The 12077-nt window shown below is 38.9% G+C and overlaps 1 protein-coding gene across 1 annotated transcript in view; it reads left to right on the top strand.

Moving 5' to 3' along the window:
- LOC126163059 (intraflagellar transport protein 81 homolog) overlaps positions 1–12077 on the top strand; it is a 104229-nt gene that overhangs the window by 52102 nt on the left and 40050 nt on the right. Inside the window, exons 7-8 of the mRNA XM_049919959.1 lie at positions 446–631; positions 7471–7677. Coding sequence (XP_049775916.1) covers positions 446–631; positions 7471–7677 — 393 coding nt within the window. The remainder of the gene's footprint in view (positions 1–445; positions 632–7470; positions 7678–12077) is intronic.

Raw genomic sequence — 12077 nt, 5'->3', positions numbered from 1 at the left:
GAAAAAAAATGCGGTTTTATTCTGAGGAAAATGAAATGTAGAAACCTGAACCATAAAACATTATGTTGGTAACTAAAGCATGAAAGGGAGGTTACCATGAATCAAGATTGAGGTAAATGGAATAAAAGGTCATTTCTTAAGGGGTGGGGGGGGGGGGGGGATAGGGCTTATTATGGGAAGTATTAAAATGTAATGCAAGTACAGTTGTTGTTTCCTTATTTGCAAGTCGTTTACTTTACTCAATGATGATTCTGTCTTCTTGCCTCTTTACTCTCAGTTGGCATTTTGCTTGTAATTGCTATTTTAAATTGGTTTATTGGTGACAGAACACTCAATTTTTGGATTGCTCCCCAAATTTTTGTCTTTTCTGATGCAGCTCATAGCTTACCTCTTTTAAATTAATAGTAGTTATCCAAATGTCCAGTTGCAGTTCTTTGTTTTCCAGATCCAGGAAGTAAATAATGATGTGAACCAATTAGTTGAACGGCACCTAGCTATGAATGACCCAGTTGAAGATAAGCTGGCCCCATTTCGTCAGCAAGCAGCGATAATTGGGAGGAAGAAGGAAAGTGCAGCCGAACAGTTGAGAGAGCTGAAAAACAGATTATCTTCACTTGAAGCAAATATACAGGTTATTACTGAAAGAGAGAGAGAGAGAGAGAGAGAGAGAGAGTGTGTGTGTGTGTGTGTGTGTGTGTGTGTGTTTGTTTGTTTGTTTGTTTGTTTGTTTCAGTGGACATTTACACATGTGTGCTCTGATGAAGGATGAAAGTTGAATAGCTATGCAATAGCAATCCAAACATAATTTTTTTTGTGTGCATCTGCTATTCTGTGGCTTTGCTGTATGGACATAGGGTCATTCCATGTCAAGGGGACCAGCAGTGCCCACTGGACCCTCTCCATATCTGTTGAAATTTGGTGTGAAGGTTCTATGTGGTCTTAGATGGTTGTATACCAAATTTCAGTCCAGAATCTTCAGTGGTTGAATGTCTAGGGGTTTTAAAGAGAGGCTACTAATCTTCGTACCACATGCAGAGGTTCAAATGGGCCAAGTTTGCTAGGCTTTTTTAAAAGTTCTTGCAGACATTTGGTCATTTGCGTTAATATACATAGACAATGTTTTAGGCTGAATCTCACCATGGCAGAAATTAGGGATTTAGCCACACCTAAATACAAATACAAGCCTCTAAAGCGGCTAAAAAATTCAGCGCACTATTCCGAGAGCCAAGGTCTGACTGACCATTGCTACTTTTCATATGAACCAATCACACCAAAACTTCAGAGGGTTATTCCTACCTGTGATTTCTATATATGGAAGAAATGTAATCAATTGGATGCCTAGATGAAAACACATGCTTCTCCAAAGTTGGCCAAAATTTTCTACGTGCAAGTTTTAGGGTATATTTGGGGGCAATATCTCAACTGTCTTGTTCAATCCTTTCTTTCTTGCTACAGCTGTAAAGTGCATGCTTTAAGCTTTCCAAGCTATATTGTTTAATTTCTGGATTTTGCATTTTGTTGAGTAAGAATACATTTCAAAAGTTTTTAGTTTAGCACTTCGAGAAGATTGAAAAGTGAAATATTTTGCTGATTAAGTCCCATAATTAGTTTTTTTTATTCCATTATGTAAATCAGTGTCAAACATTAATTTAACACACTTCATAATAACAAATGTAATACGCTACACAGCAAATCTGCAAAACAAAAATGCTAAGAGTCAGTTCCATTTTTGGTTAAACAGTTCTACAATTTTGTCAAGGGCAGATTGTGGATAACTGTATTGTATTCCTGAAGATGTTGATGATGCTTCTAAAGTCATGAAAATATGTTGCTCAGAAATCCAGTAGGTGTCTTTAGCAGCTGGCCAGTGGAAGGAACGAGCAGAACCGTGTGGGTGCATAAAGCTGATGAGGACATATTTTTGTTCATGTGAAACTGCACACACATTTCCAACCCACCAACAATTTTCACACATATATGCAATATATTGTACTGATTGTAAACTTGCAATTGATATTGCTGGAGTTTCATCATCTGCTTCGGAGGCACGAACTGTGGATGCTATAGCATCATTGGAAACTCTGCTTACTCTGAGCTGATTACAATTAAATGGCTTAAATTGATGATTTTCTTTCTTCCAGGTATTGTATGTCCCATGGCAAACCTTGTTTCTTGATCAGGCTGAATTTTTCAATCTCTTCTTTTGGTACTTAAAAAAACTTTATGCCTGGAATACTAACATCACAGAATTTGAATAAATCATATGGAGTCAATATTTGGTTATCTAAGGGCCTCTGCAGACTAGCACGGGCTGATAGTGTTTTTGATGTTCCCCCAATGCAATCACAAGGCGATTTACCATGGCTTGTTCCAAAAAAATTCCATTCAGCAGTGATGCCAAAAACCTTTTCATGCAGACATAAATTGATGAAATTTTTGAAATTCTTATACTGAGCAGCTGAACCATCACTAAAGTAATGAACATTCTTAATGTTTTCAATCTTTGCCTTTAAATATGCTATTAACTTTATTTGAAAGGCATGAACAGCAGTGGCATCATGACAGAGACAGTTGCTAATCACACAAATGATAATATTCTGACATTTTTTGCCACCAAAATAGACAACAAATGGATGTAATACAGCCTGACTATTTTCCCAATGAAATCCTTGCATAGCATCTTGCACAACAAATGAATAATTCTCAGCAAAGTCCATCAATATAATTAATTAATTTTCTGCAAGATTTCTTTTTAGCTGCTTTAAGGTATAAACTTTAGTGTTTTGACACAAAGTGACGGCTTCTCAAACCGGTACTTTTGAAAATTAGTGCCTCCATGAAATCTTCAGCAGTTCTCTGACATGTCTCTAATGTATCTCTGTCAGTATGGACCCATTGCTTGTATTATACTGTTTCTTCAGGGTCATAGTCTTTAAAAGCATCTTCAAGAAAATCCTCTAGTTGCATTTTTCCTGGACGTTTCTCACAACGTTGCTGCATACAATCTTTTGATTCCAAACTTCATAGTTTTTTTCATCAAATCCTTGTAGTCAACTTGGATGGATGTTGCTGAAGCCAACATTAATTTGACATTTTGTGGATAGCACTTACACATACTGAATGTGATCCAGAAGCACCAACCGTAGTAAACCATTTCGGCCTGAGCTCACAAAACTTTATAAGCTTAGTTGATTTCCATATTGTTTACAATAAGCGATGAACATTTCTTTCAGGTTACAAAGGAGCAGGCGTTTCTGCTTGTGAATCTTTTCCCCATTTATTCTTACTGCAACATTATCCTTTTTGCCGGGACATGAACGAGAAAACTCATCATCTTCAAAAAAATGAGGACTTTTGTTTTACTTCAACACTGAGCTTTTTCCCTTTTTGGTTTGCAGGTGTTGCCAAAATCCCATCTTCCATCTTTAGTTTCCTAGCCTTCCTCACCATTTTAGTTAAAACAGAAAATTCTTTAGCCATTTTTTCATTAGTCCAGCTATTTGGGGACAGGGTCAAAATTTGAACTTTACTGCAATTACTTTAAGTCTGAATCTTAATCTTAAGTTCTTCAATTAAGATGCCCATATCTTTATGGTTTTGGCACTCTTCTGTTTGTATTTGCACAATATCGACTTGGCTCACACCAGCAGTTGTGGCAGTTGCCTTAGTAATGCTGCCTTGGGCTTTCAGAACTTTGCACTTTATGTATCCCATTGAATCCCTTTTGCTGATTCATTAAAGCTTGAATGGTGACTCTCCAAGTGATAATAATGAAGTATTAGCAGTAAAGCAAGCATCAACAACATCTATATCTTCAGTGGATGGTGATTCTTGCTTAGCCTGGTGGGATGATTCTTTTTAGGCCACTTCATATCTACATTTGGTACAAATTTCCTGACCAGGTTGAAAAACTTCATTAGTCAGTAACTTTAACCTGTCAGACATCGCAATGGTTACTGGTGTTAAAGTCTTCTTGATTACATGTTTTTCTTTATGAAACGGGTTGCAGCAAGTCTTCTGCACGAATTGAAATTTTGTCATTAGCAAGGCATTACAGTAGGAACAACTTCAGTAAAATCAAGCCCAGGCCTACATTGTAGAAGCTCTTTGTCCACTGGTGACATTTCCTTAACTAATCGTAATTGACTCTTCCCCCAATAGAATGGTGATGACTTATGACAATCTGCTGCATCTGATCCACCAAAGCAGCAGGGTGCAAGGGTGTCTCGGTTCATTTTATACAATAGTTAATTAACCTATAACAAGCTATTTTGAAAGCTCATGAATATCCTGCTTTGAAGCATAGTAGATTCAGATTTGTTTGTATAAAAAATATACAAATTAGTGTATCAAAACACATTGTTTTAGAGCTTACCTTCAGCTACAACGATTATTGATTATTCAAACACTCAGTACTCAACACTAAGATTGTACAATGTCAACACCAAAACTACACCGCACAGAAGACTGACACTGTGAAAACTGCCAATAATGAAAGCAACAATTGAAAGTGGTGATTCAACAATGTATCATTGCTGCAAGAATAGAGCCTTACAGAACTATTGCTGCCTTATAATGCTGATGGAAAGTGGCTGACAATGCATATATACACCACCATGCCTTGCAGGGTTAAAACGTTTTAAAGCAAGATAGCTTTCTGTCATGATCTTCTAGATTTTATAATCTGAAGAGCATTTTCTGAGGTTTTACTATATTTATATTCTATACTGGAAAATAATGTAAAAACGCTTCTTAATAGCATCATTACATTCCCTAAACCACAGACAAATCTTACTATTAAAATACACTACAATAACACTTTTTTGATTTACAACTTCAAATTGTATTAATTTTTTGTATTTATCGATAATTCATTTTCCCTACTTTTGATGGTATTCTTACTCATCAATATGCAAGATCCAGAAATTTTACAATATAGCTTGGAAAGCTTAAAGCATGCTTTTTCCAGCTGTGGTAAGAAAAAAAATGATTGAACAAGACAGTTGAGATATTGCCCCCCAAAAACAACCTAAAATTGACACGTAGATAATTTTGGCCAACTTTTCAGATGCATATTTTTTCATCTAGGCATCCAATCTTAATTAAATTTGATCCACATATAGACATCATAGGTAGGAGTAACCCTCTAAAGTTTTGGTGTGATTGGTTCATATGAAAATTAGCAGTGGTCGGTCAAACCCTGGCTCTTGGAATAGCACGACGAATTTTTTAGCCACTTTAGAGGCTTGTGTCTATATTTAGGTGTGGCTAAATATCTAATTTTCACCAAGGTGGGATTCAGCATAAAATGTTATCTATGTATATTAACACAAATGACCAAATGTCTGCTAGAACTTTTGAAAAAGCCTAGCAAACTTGGCACATTTGCACCTTCATATGTGATGCGAAGATGAGTATCCTCTCTTTAAAAGCCCCTAAAAGTTCAAACACTGAAGATACTGGACTGAAATTTGCTATATAACCATCAAAGACAATATAGAATCTTCACACCAAAGTTCATTAGATTTGGAGAAGGTAGAGTGGGGACACTTTTTAATATTGGTCCCTGTGACATGGAATGACCACATAGATGCCTCTCATTATAACATATCTTTTTCAGCCAGTTGATCAACCAACTCCTCTTCGATCACACATGTGTGAATTCCTAACATATAGCTACACCTTAAGTATTTTGTACAAATATGAGCTGCTTCTATATATTTTTCATTTCAAATAATAACTTGTTTTCAGTACAACTCAGTGGAAACTGTAATTAAAAAAGGAAAGAAAAAACTGCCTGTGACATATTCTTGTATCAGCATGTAATTCTGTATTCTAATTTGCATCTGTTTTCCCTTCTGAGAATTGCTATTCTTTTTCTTCATCATTGTACAGTTCCAGTTCCCACGTACTGTTAATGGGCCTCTTCCACTTTTTTCTTCAAGTCCATGCATTGTTACTGTAGGAGAATTCATATGAGCCTACACTGTTGAAATATATTTTTGTCATCTTCAGTTTAAACTGGTGTAAGAATACAGTTAAACTAGGAGCCCATATGACCTTATCTTCATCAGAGTGACATTTTTTTCATTAAATGTATGAGGGGCATTCAATATGTAATGCAACACTTTTTTTCTGAAAGCAGGCTGGTGATATTCAGGATTCCAATACACGTATTATTCCTCAATCTTTTAGCTACAAATCCCTATTTTTTCAACATAATCTCCATTCATTGTGATGGTCTTATGCAACCTTACAGGGAGGCTCGATATGCCTGCATTGTACCACTCTACTAGTTGACGTCAGAGCCAATGTCTTGCTGCATCAATAACCTCCCCATAATCCATGCACTGCTTCCTGTCGGGTGCATCCTTCATTGGGACAGACAGATGGAAGTCTGAAGGTGTGAGATCCGGGCTGTAGGGTGGATGAGGAAGAACAGTCCAATGAAATTTTGTGGAGTCCTCTCTGGTGCGCTGAAGGAGCAGTTCGTTCGCAATTTTGTGGTGACAAACACGCTGAAGTTGGTTCTTCAATTTCCTTGGGGTAGCAGAATACATTTCAGAGTTGACAGTTGCACTCAAACAGAATAATCCCCTCAGAGTCCCAGAAGACTGCCTCCATGACTATGGGCTGAGGGTGTGGCTTTGAATTTTTAATTCAGAATACAAGTACCATGGCACCAATCCAATGTTATGCTGTTTTGTTTTCAGTTTGAAGGTATGAACCCATGTTTCATCGTCTGTGACAGTGTTCAACAAAAAATTGTCATGATCAGTCTCATAACACACAAGCAGTTCCACACACATGATCCTTCATTGCTCTTTATGGTCTTCTGTTAGGCAGCGAGGAACCCAGCAGGCAAACCTTTGAGTACCCCAACTGGTGGATGAGTGTCAGCGCTACCATCAGAGACACCCAGCTGAGCAGCAAGGTGTTTGATTGTGATCTGTTGGTCACCTCAGATGAAAGTGTATGCACATTTCAATATTGCAGGGGTCACAGCTGTGTGAGGCTGTATGGCACGTGGGAGATCAGACAAGTTTGCATGAACTTGTTGCAATGATGACAAATGCCTCACCCAATGACTCACTGAGCTTTTTTTCACTGCGAGGACTACTTAGATCCTATGAATATCTGTGATGCTCTGGTTTTGTGGCATAAGAAGCTAAATAACATCTATCTGCTGGGGAACACACCTCTGTTACAGACGCCATTTGAAGGCTGTGTATAGTACTGCTAGCTATGGGAACTTCATGGAACTATAGGAGCTGAAGAGGGATTATTCCGTGATGTCCCACAACAAAGCCTGCATTTTTTCAACCACAATTGGCTGAGAGAGAAAGTGTTGCATTAGTTATCGAACGCCTCTTGTAAAAATTAAGTACATATACTCACATTAGTACTCTACTGCCCAACTGATTTACACATATCTCTCTTTTTCAAACAATGCAATTATGAATTTTTCAGGAAAAGCAGGAAAAATTGAAAGAATTTACAGGGGAAAGAGTTCTGCGTGAAGAAGAATTCAAGCAGTATGTCAACAAGCTAAAAGGCCGCAGTGCACTGTACAAACAAAACAGAGCAGCACTTTCAGCACTGAAAGCTGAAGCTGGAGTTCTGACCAGGACATTAGAGTTACTGAATTCTAAAAATGAAGCCCTTCTAAGGGAACTGGTAAGTTCATTGTCAGGCAGTAAGAGGTATAAAGAGAAAGAACTTTGATATTTGTCTCCTCTTGTTCTCACTGTAGGTGGGCAGCTCTCCACCTGGGATCAGTGTGACCTGCCCCTCTTTCCATCTTTTCTGAACCAAACCCTTTTTCCTCCCTGAGAAATGAGAGTAAAAGTTTGGAAGCCTAAGAGTAACTCTGGTTTTCTAATTTTAAGTGTTTCTCTTAGAGGTATTTGGAATTTCACCTCTTAAAGGTAAGTAATGGTCAGCCAGTCTGTCTCCTTATAATTCAACAGTTTTCTCAACTGAATTTTCGATTTGATGTGATAAACGAAAAGATCTTAGGAGACACTTTTGTATTCCATATTGACTATCAGATAAGCAGCAGAAGTTTTATTTTGGTTTCTGTTGTGTTAATTTCTTGTCAGGCCAGTGTCAGATATAAATGAAATGTAGCTTTATTGCAGCACTGACTTCCAAGCTGGCATTTCACAATGGGATTTGTGTTGCCATGTTGCTAAGCCAGTGGTAGAAGCATCAAATGCAATGTGATTGTGATTAAACTTGCACAGATTTGAGTTAGGGTGAAGGAGAGTATTTGGAATTGGTGGTGGTAGAATGAGCAATGGTTCTTATTACCATTAGACCTGACTCTGAGAATGTTCATTTAGAGAGAATGTTCATTTAGAGAGAGATCAGTGATAGTGAGATAGTTATATATGAGGATGTAAGGAATGTGATAAGAAAAGCAAATGGTTGACTTTGGTTTATTGGGAGAATTTTAGGAAAGTGTGGTTCATCGTAAAGAAGACCACATATAGGACGTTGGTGTGACCTGTTCTTGAATACTACTTGAGTGTTTGGGATCTGTACAAGGTCAGATTGGAGAAGGACATCGAAGCAATTCAGAGGCGGGCTACTAGATTTGTTACCAGTAGGTTCGAACAACATGTAAGTGTTACAGAGATGCTTTAGGAACTCAAACGGGAATCCCTGGAGGGAAGGCGATGATATTTTCATGGAACACTATTGAGAAAATTTAGGGAGCCGGCATTTGACACTGACTACTGAATGATTCTACTGCCTCCAACATACATTGGACACCGCCGGCCGCGGTGGTCTAGCGGTTCTGGCGCTGCACTCCGGAACCGCGGGACTGCTACGGTCGCAGGTTCGAATCCTGCCTCGGGCATGGGTGTGTGTGATGTCCTTAGGTTAGTTAGGTTTGAGTAGTTCTAAGTTCTAGGGGACTTATGACCTAAGATGTTGAGTCCCATAGTGCTCAGAGCCATTTGAACCATACATTGGACATAAGGACCACAAAGATAAGATACGCGAAATTAGGGCTCATATTGGGGCATATAGACAGTGGTTTTACCCTTGCTCTATTTGTGATTAGAATGGGAAAGGAAATGACTAGTAGTGGTACAGGGTACCCTCTATGATGCACCATACGGTGGCTTGTGGAATGTCTGTGTGGATGTAGATGTAGGTCTTTACAGTAAGCAGCAGTCTACCTTTTTCTACGTTGCTGCTTTTGATTAACATGGAGTGCAAACTAGCAAGACTATATTCATCCATTATTTCATAATGAGAGTGATTAGTTACTCCCACCAAACTTTAAACCTAATTACAAACCTTTTCTAATTTTTTTTCTCATTTTCATGTTCAACATCAAATATTTAACACATTAACTCATTTGTAAAGCAATCAGAGGTTAGAAGCTGTTTTAATATGGTAGTTAGATTCTTTAAAGAATCTTGGGTTTTCTGATAAGTAACTAACATCACTGCTTTACTGATTTGTTATATGTTGCATACATCGTATGATATGAGACATCGTGAACATTGATGATGCTTATATTCGATTGGGACAGGCCACTCCCCTCACCATGAGTGTTGCTTACTCCTCAGGTTAGAGACTAATTTTACTACTGGTATGTGAATGTAGACTTTCCCAGCATTTACTGCCGATGACAAGTTCTCAAATAACTTTTGTGATGGCACGCTATGGGAATAAAATGTGTCTAATACACAGTTGAATCGTACAGCTGAAACTAGCAAAATGCAATAAAGTAAAAGAATAGGTTATTACAAGAGTAGACAGTTGAGATTGAAATGTGATTTATACTGTGCAAAACATTGTATGTGGCAAAGCAATGGAAAATGTTATATTGAAAATTTTTGTGCGTACATGACTAATGGGTCTATTTCTCTGTACACCAACATATTTGACTTCAAATTGGAATGTTTAAGGATAGTATATTTTAAATTGATTCCCAACTAGTGAATGTACGTTGCTTATGCAATAAAAAATTGAGGAATTATAGACATATAGAGCCCTGATTCCTACTTTCGAATGAGGTAAAATGTACTTATTCTTGACCAACTGAGATTGTGTTTGGGGTTGAGCATAATTTTTTACTGTGAAAGTACTCTAGAAAAAGGTGTATAATGTTTCTTTTAGTGAACAGAATGCGTCATCCATGTTCATGTTGTCTTGTATCATATGATGTATGCAGCATATTGTTTCCTTGAGCATCTTTTTCATTAACCATTTTCAATGATTTATTTATTATTTAACATTGACATATGGAGAATATCTGTGTAGTTTCATTATTTTTTCTCCTAGTGTTGAATATCGACTGCAGTGTGCACTTATAGATTGTTATAATAGGTATTGAACAGCAGAGGGAAAAGACTGATGTATGCTAGACACTGTTGAGCAATGAAATTTAAAGCTAATTAAAGGTAGATAAAAGATGTATTTCATAAAACAATGGATGTCAGTAGCTCAAAGGGTACTAATGAAAACTTATTGCAGCTCACATGTGATGGTTTCAGGAAGGAGGGAGGTTTGTTTGTGCTAATGGGAAGGAGCAAGAAGCACACACTCACACATCTGCCCCCCCCCCCCCCCCCCAACCATGAGTGCGTGCACGAGCGAGCGCGTGCACACACACACACACACACACACACACACACACACACACACAGAGAGAGAGAGAGAGAGAGAGAGAGAGAGAGAGAGAGAGAGAGAGAGAGAGAGAGAGAGAGAGGGGGGGGTGGGGGAGGAGGGAGGAGGACAGTGATGAGGAATATGATTAGGGAGAGGATGGGAGGCATGAGAGGAATAAGGGGCAAGGAAGAAGGGCTTTGGAGACCTCTAAAAGAAAGATCTCTTTATTTTGAAAGCTTATACTGTGTTTTCTGAACTTTTGCATTGTTTATCATTAGAAACATATTTTTTTGACAAGAATATGGAAAGGATAGGTAGCTACTGTCTGCATAGAAGAGGCACCAAGTTGCAGACAGGCACAATGGAAAAGACTGCTAAAATATTAAAGCTTTCATCTGAAGTCCTTTTTGTGCAGTACAAAAAAAAAGCACACACGCACACACACACACACACACACACACACACACATATGTCTCAGAGCACTAGAGCCCAACTGTGGCTGCATCTGACAGAGCTGAAATCTGCTGGAATGGGTGGTGGGGATAAGCAGATGCATGACATGGGCTTGGGCAAGGATATAAAGGTACCGGTGGGCGAGGTGCTAGTGGAGCTTGCGAGAACTTGGTGAGCATAGGGTAGAGATTAAGATCCTGCATTGAGAGGCTGTGCTGGGGGAGGGGCATAGCGGAGAAGGGGAAGGGAGAAGTGGAAGGGAGTTTCAGACATCTTGGCACAATAGAACACATTTGTAGTACTGGAGCGAGATCAGAGAAGGGGACAGCAGGTGGGAGATGAGAACTAGGAAAGCTTCAGGCCAGGGGGTTATGGGAAAGAAGGACATGTTGTAAACAGGGTTCCCACCTATCCGACTGAGAAAAGCTTGTGTCAAAAGGTGGAATCCAGATGGCACAGGCCGTGAAGCAGTCAGTGAAGAGAAGCACAGGATGATAGGCAGCATGTTCAGTAACTGGGTGATCCAGCCATCTCTTGGCAATAGTCTGGCGATGGTCATTTGTGTGGACAGGCAGCTTGTTACCTATCATGCCCACGTAGAAATCTGGTGGTGAGTTAGATGGCCCTTTTCACAGGTGGCCTTGCCTTTGACAGGGTAGGAGATACCTGTGACACAACTGGAGCAGGTGAAATTTGAGGACGTATGGAATGGGGGCACCTATGGTCTAGGGTTTGCGCCTTTGATTAGTAATCAAAATGTAAAAGGTTAATCTTTATTTCAGGGCATGATGAGAGGCAGTGGGAAATGTGAATCACTCGCTCCAGTCCTGGTTAGTACTCAATCATGAGAGCAGTGCTCTTTTGTGATTGGACAGTGGGTATTTTGGAGGTGAGGCGTTAGAGATCTGTTGCTGGACAGAGTTGGGAGAAGAATTTCTGTTTGTGAATGGCCTCAGTGTGACTCTTGGCATATTTGGAGAGGGACTGTTCAA

This window comes from Schistocerca cancellata, chromosome 2, assembly GCF_023864275.1.
Source record: "Schistocerca cancellata isolate TAMUIC-IGC-003103 chromosome 2, iqSchCanc2.1, whole genome shotgun sequence".
Lineage (NCBI taxonomy): Eukaryota > Metazoa > Arthropoda > Insecta > Orthoptera > Acrididae > Schistocerca > Schistocerca cancellata.
This window is presented reverse-complemented; position numbering and strand designations above follow the sequence as displayed.